Genomic DNA, 13,157 nt, shown 5'->3' with positions numbered 1-13,157 from the left:
GGATATTTCAAGAGAAGTCACACTGGAAAACATGCATCAAAAGGTACACGTAAATCACATCAATAAGAAAAAGGATAAAAACTGTATGATCATTTCAACAGATGCAGAAAAAAAATTTGACAAAGTAGAACATCCATTCATGATTAAAAACCAACAAAACAGGTCTAGCGGGAAAATACCTCAACATGAATAAGGTTATATATGAAAACCCACAGCCAACACCATATTCAAGGAGGAAAAACTGAGAGCTTTTCCCCAAAGATCATGAACAAGAAAGGGATGTCCACTCTCACCACTTTTATTCAACACAGGACTAGAAGTCCTAGCCACAGCAATCGGACAAGATAAAGAAATAAAAGGCATCCAAACTGGTAAGGAAGAAGTGAAACCTTCACTACCTGCAGGTGACATGATACCATACATAGAAAACCCTAAAGATGCCACCAAATACCCACTAGAACTGATGAATGAATTCAGTAAAGTCGCAGGATAAAAAAAATCAATGTACGGAAATCTGTTGCATTACCATACATAATGAATAATAATGAATAATGAAACAACATAAAGAGAAATTAAGAAAAGAAGCCCATTTACAGTTACACCAAAAATAAGATGCCTGGGAATAAACCTAGGAGGGGAAAGACCTGTCCGTACTCTGAAAACCACACAACACCGGGCAAAGAAACTGACGACGACACAGAGAGATGGAGAGACCTTCTATGTTCATGGTCTGAAGAACAAATTATGTTAAAATGTCTACAATACCCCAAAGCAGTCTGTCTACACATTAAGTGCGATCCCTATCAAAATGCCAACAGCACCTTCCATAGAATTAGAACAATCCTAAACTTTGTCTGAAACCGCAAAAGACCCAAAATAGGCAAAGTGTCCTTGGAAAGGGAAAGCAAAGCTGGAAGCATCACAATTCCAGACTTCGAATGATACCTCAGAGCTGGAGTGATCAAGACAGTACGCTATGGCACAAAACAGACATGCAGATTAAGGGAACAGAACAGAAAACCCAAAAATAATCCCAGAACTGTGTGGCTAATTAATCTTTCATAAAGGAGGCAAGAAGAGGATGCCTGGGTGGCTCAGCCGGTTAAACCACTGCCTTCCACTCGGGTCATGATCCCAGAGTCCTGGGATCGAGTCCCACATCGGGCTTCTTGGTCAGTGGGGAGTCTGCTTCTCTCTCTGCCTGCTTGTGCGCACCCCCCCCCCGACAAATAAATAAATAAAATCTTTAAAAGCAAAAAAAATAGAGGCAAGAGTATGCAACGGGAAAAAGTCTCTTCAACACGTGGTCTTGGGAAACAGAGCAGCCACATGCAGAAGAATGAAACAGGATCACTCTGACACCACACAGAGATAAACTCAAAATGGATTAAGGACCTAAATGTGTGACCTAAAATCATAAAAGTCGTACAAGAGAGCATATGCAGTAATTCTCTAACACTGGTCATAGCCATATTGTCCTCATGAGTCTCCCGAAGAAAGAGCAGCAAAAGCAAAGGTAAGTCACTAGGACTGCAGCACGATAGGAGAGCTCAGCAAGTTAAGCGTTGAAAAAGGCAGCCTACGGACTGGGAGAAGACACCTGCAGATGACCTATCTGATACCGATCTAGTACCCAAAATACATAAAGAACTGATACAACTCAATACCCTAAAATCAAATAATTCAATCAAAAATGGGCAGAAGACAGACATTTCTCCAAAGGAGATCTTTCCAGATGGCCAAAAGACACATGAAAAGGTGGCCCACGTCATGTCTCACCGGGGCTAATGAAAACAACAGCGGGCTAGCACCTCCGCTGTCCGAATGGCTAAAATCAACAACACAACAGCTGAACTGTGGAAGCAGCCCCAGTGTCCACTGGAAGACAGACGGAGGAAGAAGATGTGGCGTGTGCGTGCACGCGTGTGCATACATACAACACACACACACGGGCAGGGTCCTCAGCCACAAAAAGGATGAACTCTTGCCATTTCAATGATGTGGATGAAGACAGAGAGTGTTATTGTAAGCAAAGTCAGTCAAAAAGAAAAAAATACCAAATGATTTCATTCTCATATGGAATTTAAGAAAAAAATGTACAAGGAAAAAAAGAGGCAAACCAAGAAACAGACTCTTAGCTCTTGAGAACAAACCGGTGGTTACCCGGCAGGGGTGAGGGGGAGGCCGGTGGGCGGAGGGGTGAGATCGGCGAAGGGGTTAGGAGCACACGCAGCACCGTGAGCACCGTGAGCACCGAAATGTGTGGGATTTTGCTGAAATCAACTACAGTGGAAATGGTCGGGGAAAGCTGCAAGTAAAACTGGCTGGAAACCAGCAGTAGGTAAGCATTCTTCTAGCTATAATAAGTTACAATATTAATAATAATATCCTTTACCAAATGCTTCCCTTATACCCCAGGAATCATGCTTTTTATCTGCATCTTCTCGTGAAATCCTCCCAAGAGCCCAGGTGAGCTGGCAAACATTGCTGTCCTCACTTCACAGGAGAGCAAAGGTTTCAGATGCGCACAGCTGTCGGGGGCAGGAGGCCTCTAATGTCTCTCCTCGTGTATGGGGGACAGCCCCTGACTGAAGCCAGTTTAGACCGGAGCAACCTTCCAAGACTGAAGTTAAGATGTCATGTCTGTACCCCCGTCCTCTGTTGCAAAAAGGGAGTAATTTTGTTTGCTCCTACATCAAGTGCTTATGACGTCAACAAAGTCATTTAAATACTTCCAAGACCCAGAATGGCCTTCACAGTGGTATTATTACTACTGAGTATCAGTAGGAGGAGGAGCAGAGAGGAAGAGCTAGGAGACTGCAGAGCTTTCCAGAAGAAACTCAAAGCAGGTGTTGCTGCCCTGCCTCTTCCCTTGCGGAAGTCCATCAGATGAGGGGCATCTGACTTATGCACCAAGAGACTTTACTTTTGGGCAGAGAGGCGGAGGCCTTGGGGAAGTCACAGAGACAGCTCCACTACCAGCTGAGGGGAAGGGCGCCCTACCGCAGGGACATAACGGGACAAAGCAGACACCCTTCTCCTAGGGGAGGTTTTAAATTCAGTGCGCCAAAGGAGAACAGGCACCTGTGCGGAAGGCATTCTGGATGCCCCGTCTCTTGTCCCACAGTCGGTCAGGACCCCTTGAATCCTCAATGCAAAGGAAGGAGAAAAGAACCAGAGTCAGGGTTACTCTCCTCAGACAGGGTCCTTCACCCCCAACCGCCTCGCTTTCCCGCCTGTGGACTGGGAACAGCAAGAAAGTGGCTGAGCAAACATCCCTCTGGCTCTTGGTCTGCAGAGCCCGGAGAGCCAGCGAGCAGGGGAGGAGGTGTGCCGGACCGGGGTCTGTGCGCCCAGGGTTGTCCCCAGCGCACGGGTCAGAGCTGGAGAAAAACAGCCACGCGCCCCGGCTGTGCGGCCTCTCCCTGACGTGTCCCGTTACAAAGTCAGGAGAAGGAAGTCCTTTTGTGAACACACAGCCCCCGAAGCCAGAACAAAAGAGACTACCGTCCATTTAGAAGTTTACTCGAGCCCTCCTACTGCACGCGGCCCTGCTATCGGAGAACTGTCCGCACGCCGACCGCGACCACCAGGAGCAGGAGGACAGCCCCAGCCCCGCGTCGGCAGCACTCGGCCCAGCTAACAGGCAGTACCTTCTTGGCCGGATGAACTCCCGGGATGCTCTTGATGCCCGGAGGGCCGGCCGAGTGCACGTGGGACCCCACTGGCGGGTGCTGGGGCTGCTGAAGGGCCCCCTTGGTCAGCGTCACCTTGCGGGCGGGCTGCTGTCTCACTTCTGGGGGCTGTGGGAGCCGCTGGGGCTGGCCCTCAGGGTGAAAAAAGCCGTCGCTCTCTCCTCCCTGCTGAAACAAGGCAGCGTGCTGGTCAGTACCCGCGCAGCCGGGCGGGCGGCCTTCCCCAGCCTCAGGGCCCACCGCGGTTCGCCCTCACCTGAGAGCAAACCGTTTCAAACAAGTGAAAAACCACCTGTCCTTTCGCTAGGGCCACTAAGGAAATTTCTCATCTGATGTGCGTGGGTTTTCATCGCACTGGAGCAACTTAAACCATGGAGATCTTTAATTACTGTATCTACTCAAGAGGTCTGCAGATTCCGGTACGGGCTGTTCCGCCAAGTGAAATACTGCTCAACTTAGAAATACTTCCTACTCAACCTGCATTTGCCACTTCCAAGAGCATCTGGCTGGAATCTGACAGTCTGTGGGGCGGTGGTTTCAAACTTTTAATCCACCTTGCGATGCAAATGGGACAGTCCTCGGGATGAGACTGACTGGCTATGGCCAGAGGGGCCCCGGGGACACGGCGTGGAGCCCTGGCCCTCTCCGCACCCTGCCCCCCACTGAGACGCACGTGCCTCCGTCCCCAAGTCTGTGATTTCAGGTGGGACTTGCAGGGCCTATTACAAGCTTCACAAGGATCAGAACCTTTTGAGTTTCACTGACAACCCCTTGTTTCCTGTACTTCCTAAAGAGAAGGACAGGCCCCAAATGGGGTCCCTTAGAGCTCCCAAACCGGGGCCTGCAGAAGAGCCAACCTGCCAGAAACAGGAAGTTCTCCATCAGCACTCAATAGCGGGCCACAGGCCCTGTCTCATCTCCGCAGGTCCTCCACGTGCCCCTAACAGAGAGCCACCTGCCTGAACCCATCCTTTGCTCCTGCCAGGAGAGCTCACGCCCGTCCTTGTTCTACAGCGGTCTCCCGTTCTAGGCCTCCCGGGACCTCCAGGGCTTGGTGGCTGGGACGCCGCCGATTCACAAACCTTCGACGTGGTCTCGCTGGGACTGCTGCCCCTGAGCACACTCCAGCTGCACTATTTATGCTTACGACCCCGCCCGGCAGCACAGAACACCTCTCTGGACGGCGTCTGTGCGCGGCCTTCCGTGTGAAGGAGAGCAGCCGGAGCCAAGAAAGAAAGTGCGGACAGAGGAGCGCGCTCGCCCTCGCCCTGCTAAACCACGCGGCCTGAGCAGAGCCCGAGGCCGGAGGAGCCGGGAGGCCCCAGTCCTCCTCCGCGGCGCTGCGAGCCCAGCCCCTGCCTGCCCAGGCTCCAGGGTTTCCACACGGGCTGCGGGAACGAGCTCAGCAGTGGCCCCTGTACTCGGTGCCTCTCGCCCCTCTACACTGACCTGTTAGAGACAGCTTAGTGGAACAGTGAAGGCACAGGGGCTGCAGTAAGACAGGTGTAGGGAAGATTTGTGAGGGGAAAAAAAAAAAAAAAAAACTGCCCGAAGTAATTGGGACCTGAGAGAAACGGGATTAAAAGTGTCACCTGTGGCAGGGCTTCTGGCCAGGGCAGCATGAAAAGGAGGGCAAATCTCTCCAACCACCCCTCGCCCCCCAACAGGAAGTACCTACGTGACAAAGCCACCCAGAACAAGCATTGCAGGTCTCTGGGAGTCGAAAGTGAAAGGAGTCGCGGACTCGTACCTACTCCTCAGACCTGGCCAGCAGGGCAGCCACAGGGAGTGGTGGGGTGGGGACTGCCCACCAGGCGGTCAGCCGGGGACCTTTCTGGAACAATAGCAGACCCATTGGGAAATCCTGGACATCAAGGAACTCCTGAAGGCCTAGGGGAGTGCTGAGAGCGCCAGGGAGCCAGGGGGGCTCACGCAGGTAGGGGGCAGGTGGGAAGGAGGAGCTGCGGTGGGCTCTACGAGCCGGCGCCCCCACTCACACACCACTGCACAATGTCTTCCTGAATGACTGGCCGACCAACAAGCTTCGTAGCAACAGGGTCAACCCCTGGGAAGCCAGACTAAGAAATGAAGAATAAAAAACTCACCAAAATATACTCTGAACTGAATAAAAATACAACATCGAAACTGAGGGGATGCAAGTTAGGAGTTACGTCAAAAAAGAAAAATCTGAAATCAGTAACATGAGTTTTTATCTCAAGAGGCTAGAGGAAAAAAGGAAATCAAACTCAAGAGACGAGGAAGGAAATGATAAGATCGCAGCAAAAAGCAAGACACAGGAAACAGAAAAATAACAGACCAAAATAAATAAATAAATAAATAAATAAAAATCAATGAAACCAGAAGTTCCATTTCTGAGATCAAAAAAAACCCGATGACCTGTAACTAAACTGATCAAGAAAAAGGAAGAGAGGGTACAAATGGCCAAAATCAGAAACCAGAGAGCAGCATCACTACAGGCCCCTCCGCAATGAAAACGATGCCACGAACAACTTTATACCAACAAGTCAGGCCGCTGAGGTGAAACGGACAGGCTCCGAGAGAAATGTAAGACATCAAATCAATTCAAGAGTAAAGAGAAAATCGGAAAATATGAGAAGATACTGAATTGGTAATGGAAAACCTCCTGCAAAGAAAAACCACTGTGTCAGGAAGAAGAGAGCCAATCTTAGAAGCCTCCTTCAGAGAAGAGAGGAGGAGGAACCTTCCCAGACCCCGTGAAGCTGGCATGACCCACACATAAGCGATAAAGCCGCCAAAGCACCCCCACCAACGTAAGTGAAGACCCCCCAAAACAGCAGCAGCGTGACTCAACCGCACAGAAAAGGGACCGCGCCCCACGCCCACGCAGCAGGCCCCAGGAACGCAAGGCTGGCCTGGACACCGGAAATCCTAAGGACTCGAGGGGGCTAAGTCAGCTGCCTGGGAGCCTACCCGGCGAGGGGAAGTCTGCAGGTTCCGGAGCATCCACTATCCTGCAAGCACCTACAGAAACCGGAGTCTAGACCCCATCATTGTGTTGCTCACCAAACCAAAATTTCTTGTATGTATCCAAGATACTAAGATGGTCTAGTGAATGGATCAATAAATAGCGATTCATACTTTTAAAAACAGAAGTTCTCAATGTGCTAGAAAAAAGACGGTAGTATCAGGACCTCGAAGTTACAGCCACTGCCCGTCAGCACACAGGTGTTCCCTCAACGTCACTGTGACATGGAATGCGCCACCTTCCAAGGCAGCGGCACTGTCTGATGCGCCACATGGCTACGCATAATCCGCTGGAACGACATCCATGTATCTGATGGACAAAGACAACGAATACTGTCATCGCTTATTTCTTTAGTAAGCCAAAACTAAACACGGGATCTACACAGCGAACTTCAACTTAAAAAGAAGAGATGACACCAAGGGAAGACACTGTAACTTGCCTTCCTTGAAGCAGACAATGTCACCATGTACACCTATTTGGATGATAAAATCAACACGGGTGACCTGATGGTTTCTGAACTGGGAATGGAACTGAGAGCGTAACTTTCAGTCAAGAAACACTCCAAATAATAAAAATCCTCTTCGTTGTTATATTAGGCAAGAGACCGGTGGTAATTTACTCTGTGAAGAGGAGACGTTAATGTCAGATAAAAACCCTGAAAAACAAAGTTATGGGGGCACCTGGGTGGCTCAGTGGGTTAAAGCCTCTGACTTCAGCTCAGGTCATGATCTCAGGGTCCTGGGATCGAGTCCTGCATCGGGCTCTCTGATGGGCAGGGAGCCTGCTTCCTCCTCTCTCTCTGCCTGCCTCTCTGCATACTCGTGATTTCTCACTCTGTCAGATAAAGAAATAAAATCTTTACCAAAAAAATTTTTTAAAAAAAGTTATGAACTTTCATTTTCCTTCCAAGAAAAGTTTATTTTTTAAAGTAGGCTTGATTCCCAAAGTTTAGGAAAAACAGGTACCACAAAAGCTTCTTCTTTCCTCATTTGTCAAGAGAAAAACTTAACTCTCGTAATGCAGAGTGGAGTATGAAAGCTTGTGACACCAAGAAAGCGTCCTAGTCAGGGTGTAAAGGTTTTCTAAGGAACCACCTGGAAAGACCCGATGATGACACCGTTTCTTTGGATGTGCACCCCATCTCCTACCACTCTGGCCCCACGGCACAATTCCTGGGCCACGCGGTCTCTGTGGGTCCCCGTCCCCCACCCCCAGCCTGCTCTCTCCTCCCCCGGCCATGAAGCGTTCGGTGCTTCTGCAGAGCAGCAGTCACTACTGCTATTCGGCTCCCATTCGCAGGCCGGAAGGGGAGCCCCACGGGAGGCCTCAGTCCCCGCAGCACCATCAGAAGAGAGAACAGAGCAGGTGGGTGACACTTGTTGAGGCCACAACGCACGCGGAAAGGGGGGCGTTTCAGGCAGGGATCACGACTGCCTAGCTTTCAGGAAAACCCGTTCCCATCAGTGGTTTACTGGGAAGTGGGAGGCGGCGCTCGGGAAGCCCTGGAGTGGCTCACGGTCGGGGCCATTCTCTGCACCTTCTGTGGCTGTAGATGACGTCATGAAGTCTGCAACAGGAACTTCGCAGGCACTCCTAGGACCCCGAGCACCGCGAGTTTCGGTGTAATGAACACGTCCACCGTCAGGAGGGCGGGTGGAGCTGACGTTTCTGGACCGTCCGCAATGTGACAAGCAGTGTACTGGGTTCTGAGCAGACATCACTTTCCTTAGAGGTAAATACTATTATCCTCATTGTACAAATGAAAAACCTGATCCCTTTGGTCACACGGTACCAGTGGGGACCTCCTGTTGTCTGCAATCGGACGCTGCTTCCCAGGGGAGGACTGTGACTGAACAGAATCATTTTTAGCAAAAGTTGAAACAAAAAAGACTAGCTTTCCTGCAAGTGCATGAAGGGTCACTATAACGACATGCGTGTGTTGTTCTAAACCACACAGCTGAGTGCTCAGGGCTTACATAGAAGTTATTCCGTTTTGTAAGAGAAATGGAGAGGTTTCCTTGTTTCAACGGCGAGAACTATTAGTCTCTTTCAAATCAGCACAATGACAAGCTAATTCTTCCGTTCCAGAATTACTCCAGTCAGCACGTGGGGAGTCCCCAATGCGTTCATGACCGGGCTCCCGGCGGGCACGTACTGCACACACCCGCATGCACACGCAGACCCAGACGGCGGGCAAGGAGAGTGCGCCCATGCACCTGGAGCCCTGGGCAACTCCTACAAACAGTCACGGTGCCGACACAGACCCTGAAATCGTCAGGACTTCGCTATGCACATTTGAAAATAGCGCTGACCTCAAATTAGAACTTCAGAAACCCGCCGACGGAAACGTAAGGCATCGCCGGTCGCCTGTGGATGGGAAATGATGTCCTCTTGCGAACAAGAGCGCTGTGGAAGCCCATCTCTGGAGGTGAGCCGGCTCCCGCTCCCGCTCCCGCTCCTTGCACAGCAGCGTGTGTACCGATTTTAAGAGTCTGCCATTTCCCCTAAACACAGATGAGGTGAAAAAGTTCAGCCCATCTTAGACCAAGCCAGAAGATTCTGCTGGTTGTCTTCACAAACGATTCTCTCTTAGTGAATACTGTAGAACTGTCTGTTCTGAGGAGTTTCTCTTTTTTAGATAAAAGGGGCACCACCTGAATTAAGTTAGCCTGGGGGAACACTTTGTATCAGCTAAATCATGACCAAAAATGAGGTTTGTAGCCACCAACATGAGCAGGACAAATTTATTTATAACAAACGGTTTAAATGCACAGATAAAAATGCCCGTCGATACTGTCAGGGCTTCTCGCAATTTGACAGATCAAATCTTATTTTCATTCCTAAACCCCGTGAAGTGGTATCACTGACTTGCATTCGCTGGTGAGCAAATTGATTAATCCCTCGCTATAGAAATCTCAACTCTTGATTACACCTATCAGACCTTAAGCAGCATTATTCTAGACTGACAACACTTGACAAATTCCCCAACCATTTTTCTCAGCTTTTGTGGCCCTGCTAGCTTGTATTAACCCTGATGAAAAATTAATTTCCCTTATCTTCTTCTAAACCCCAAAATCCAAATCCGCCAAACTGGCAACTCTTTCTGTAAAGGTATTATGAAAACCTCTAAAAGATTAATTGCATGTCTTCAGGTGACATTAAATTAATTTCTGTACTCATGACAGACATTTGATACTCCGCACTGAGAGGACAGATAACATTGTCAGGACACACACAAGGACAGTGGTTAGGGTCCCAGGGCAGCCTCTTATGCATCCCCCTTCCGATAAGGCCCACTTCACTGTCACGGCAGTGCCGCTGATCCCGCAGCCCGCAGGCCGCACGGAACGGGTTTCTATTAACTGCAACAATGCTGGGCCTCGCCCTGTAATCTTCAGAAAGCTCACTCCGAACCTGGACAATAAATGATATGCATGCTACGTGAAGTTTCCAAATATAAATACATGTAAGGCTCTACTTTGTCTTTGAAGACTACTCTTTAAAGAAGAAAAAGTAAAATAAACAGGCTAAGGTTTTCCAGGTTCCGAGATCAATCTCCCAGGGAAACGGTTAGGACAGGACAGGAGGGGCTCCTTTCCATTTGCTGATTCTCTGCAATCAGTCACCCTCACGTGTAGCGAGCGTGCAGAACACGTACCCGGCGTAAGTCTTCGGTGCTTCCCCCAAAATTTCAAAACTGGGCCCACATGGAGTGAAGTGCAGCAAAACCCCTGACGTCAAGGAGACCAGAGCACACAGCACCTGCTCACGCCCGGGCGCGCTGACTGGCACGGACGCCGGACCGGACAGCGCGGCTCGTGGGGCCCAGCTCCCCACCCGCCCACTCTCGCTCCCGATTCTACCTTCCTGAGACGAGTCAGGTGTGGGGAAATCTTTGGAAGACAAAATTCACTGGACTTTGGAGGAATACAACGAGCCTCTGGGGGGCGGAGGAAGGACCTCCTGCCCCCGACTCTTCCACGGCTCACCCCAGTGGGCTCCGCTGGAAAGGAAGCGGAAGCTGAGGCTGAAACTTGGTGGGGCGGCGGCACGCCGGGACCCTCCAGGCAGCAGGGCTCCTGTAGACTCGGGCTCTTCCAGCTGAGCCCCCCACTTGGGTGGGGCTCCAGGCCAGGGAGAGAAGCTTCCAGCGTGCCCCTTGCCGAGCAGCTTGGAAGAAGCGGCTTCCCTGCGGAGGTACCATGACTCCTATCCTTGGCAGTTACTGGAAGTCAGGAGAGGGAGTTACCCAAGCCCCTGGAGAAGGATTTCCTCCTCTGCTGGGGAGAATGAGTTACCAAATCCTGTTTCCTAAATATACAGGAATTATTTCTGATTTAAGCACTTGTGTTACTCCCCGATATCACACCCCTAAAAAACCAAAAATTAATGTAGACAGATTGAGTCATTACAACCGATTTCTGTCCTCTAATGAACAATTGCTGATTTTGCCCAAATTTAGAAGCCACGTGTTTAAGAATGCTCAAAAAGTCCTTTCTCTGAAAGCTATTAATTCTGTCCACTAAAGCACTTCAAAGCTCTTAAAAACTTTATATACAATAGCTTCAGCTCCAAAAGAAGTTTCTGGAATATACATATTCTCAAAGACGTGACTAATCAGAATTCAGGCCCAGGTCTCTTCCTCTCTTCCGCTAGTTGCCTTCGGGCCCTCTTGCTGCTTGTGACCACCGGCACGGGGAAAGGACCCCGCAACCAATGAGGCCCACCTCCACCCCTCCACCAGCCGTGCCCCTAGCGGAGAGGGAAGGAGCCCGCGAGGCAAGGGTCTGGGCTCACCCTCACCCCGGCCCTCCTGGCTCCCCTACCTGGGTTAAAGCAGCTTACACTCCTCTGCCGCCCCCATCCCCACACCACAGCAGCTCTGTCCCCCCACACCTCACTTCCCACCCAGTCCCCCCCAACTCACTCCTTCCTGGTCCTTGAGTGTGGGCTCAGCTCCCACGGACAGCCTGACCCCGCCCGAGCTTCTGCCAGAAATCCATCGAGTCCGTGCCCTCTGCACCGGTAAGGCAGCTCAGCCCAGGTCACAGGGTCACCCCCACAGCATGGGACACGCTCTGCCTTGGCCGGGGTCTCCGCACGAGATGTCCTCACACCTACTCACCACTCAACCCAACCCAAAAAGTGCCAAACCGTATGTACGATATAATCCCATTCTGTACGCCGAATGAAGGAGGAGTCTGCGAGGAGCCACAAATGTTAGCGTGAAAAGACGACCAGGAGAATTAATAACAACAATTAACGCTCTTTACCCCCATTTTGCTAACTGGTGCTACCCAAATGCCGACAACAGCTACTTTAACAACCAGAAGCACTCAGGGAAAACACACTGTTGTAATTCCTGCTTCGGTACTTCACCAAAGAAATCACCCACAATGTCCAGATTTTTAAAGGGAAAAGATACTTTCTCAATTATTTCGACAAATGCTTTTTTAAACACCGGTCATGTTCTTAAAACTGTCCTCAACCCTGGACACAAAAAGTGAATAGAAGTGCAAGCCCGGCCTCAGTCAGGAGCAGTGAGCAGGGTACAGCTCCGAGAGCCCGCGGCCACGCACGGCAGGTGGCAAGCGCCAGGCAGGTAGCCAGCGGGCCAGAGGCAGGAAACGGGCCACAGCCGGAGAGTGGGAGGCAGTGAAGGTGACCCACCCCATTCCTACCTTCTACGCATAGCAGCTGTAACTCCTCCTCAAACCACGAGTCCCCAAAGGGTGACAGATGGCTCCAGGATGAACACTTCTATATCTAAAGCCAACGCTCAGTTGTGCCTATGATTTTCTGTATATTAAACTAAAGGCAGAGCCTCAGGAAAAAAAAACAGCAAGTAAGGTCTAATTTAGAAATATACTTCTAAAAAACAAGGTTCAAACACTAGCCCCTCATCTCTCTGCTGAAACTTTCCAATGGCTCTCCCGGATCTGATGATCAAGATTCACGCTCAAGGCCATAAAACAGCCCATAAAAGCCCCTGTCTCCAGACTGACTTGGCTTTCTGCACTCTGGTCAAACTGGCCTTCCTACAGTGAGAACACAGGCCATGACCCTCCTGCCACAGGACCTTCATCAGTGCCCTCCCCAGCCACCTGGAAGGCTCTTCCCTTTCCCCGGACCTCCTGGCTTCCCCCAGGCAGCTCCTCCCCTTCACCCAAAGTCCCTTCATCAGGTCTCCCTACCTGCGCCTGGCAGCACCCATCAGGGGCTGCTTTACCTGCAGGCAGGACGCTGCCGCCGCCCGCACAGCACCTAGGCTGCAGGAGCAGCTCCTACGCCCTGACGGGCTCTCTCAGCAGCTGTCCTGACCGCGAGCGCCGGCACCAGGGTAGGAGCTCCCGGCCATGAGTGACTGAGGAAGTGGCAGTGCCTCCCAGCCACGGCTGCCAAAGCCCTGCGGACACGCACAGCAAACAGAACAAAATGCGGAACTCCAACCGGGG

The 13,157-nt window shown here is 50.8% G+C and overlaps 1 protein-coding gene across 11 annotated transcripts in view; it reads right to left on the bottom strand.

The window, feature by feature from the left end:
* Window positions 1–13,157, bottom strand: part of RBM33 (RNA binding motif protein 33) — a 132,467-nt gene that overhangs the window by 14,431 nt on the left and 104,879 nt on the right. For 4 of the 11 annotated variants that reach the window (XM_059172356.1, XM_059172358.1, XM_059172362.1 and 1 more), the window contains one exon: window positions 3,654–3,863. The exons of 4 other annotated variants lie outside the window; for them this stretch is intronic. In XM_059172356.1, coding sequence (XP_059028339.1) covers window positions 3,654–3,863 — 210 coding nt within the window. The remainder of the gene's footprint in view (window positions 1–3,653; window positions 3,864–13,157) is intronic. 3 more of the 11 variants (XM_059172357.1, XM_059172359.1, XM_059172365.1) reach the window with 1 other exon arrangement.

Source organism: Mustela lutreola, chromosome 4 (genome assembly GCF_030435805.1).
Source record: "Mustela lutreola isolate mMusLut2 chromosome 4, mMusLut2.pri, whole genome shotgun sequence".
Classification (NCBI taxonomy): domain Eukaryota; kingdom Metazoa; phylum Chordata; class Mammalia; order Carnivora; family Mustelidae; genus Mustela; species Mustela lutreola.
The sequence above is the reverse complement of the archived record's forward strand: the minus strand, read 5'-3'. Positions and strand labels throughout refer to the sequence as shown.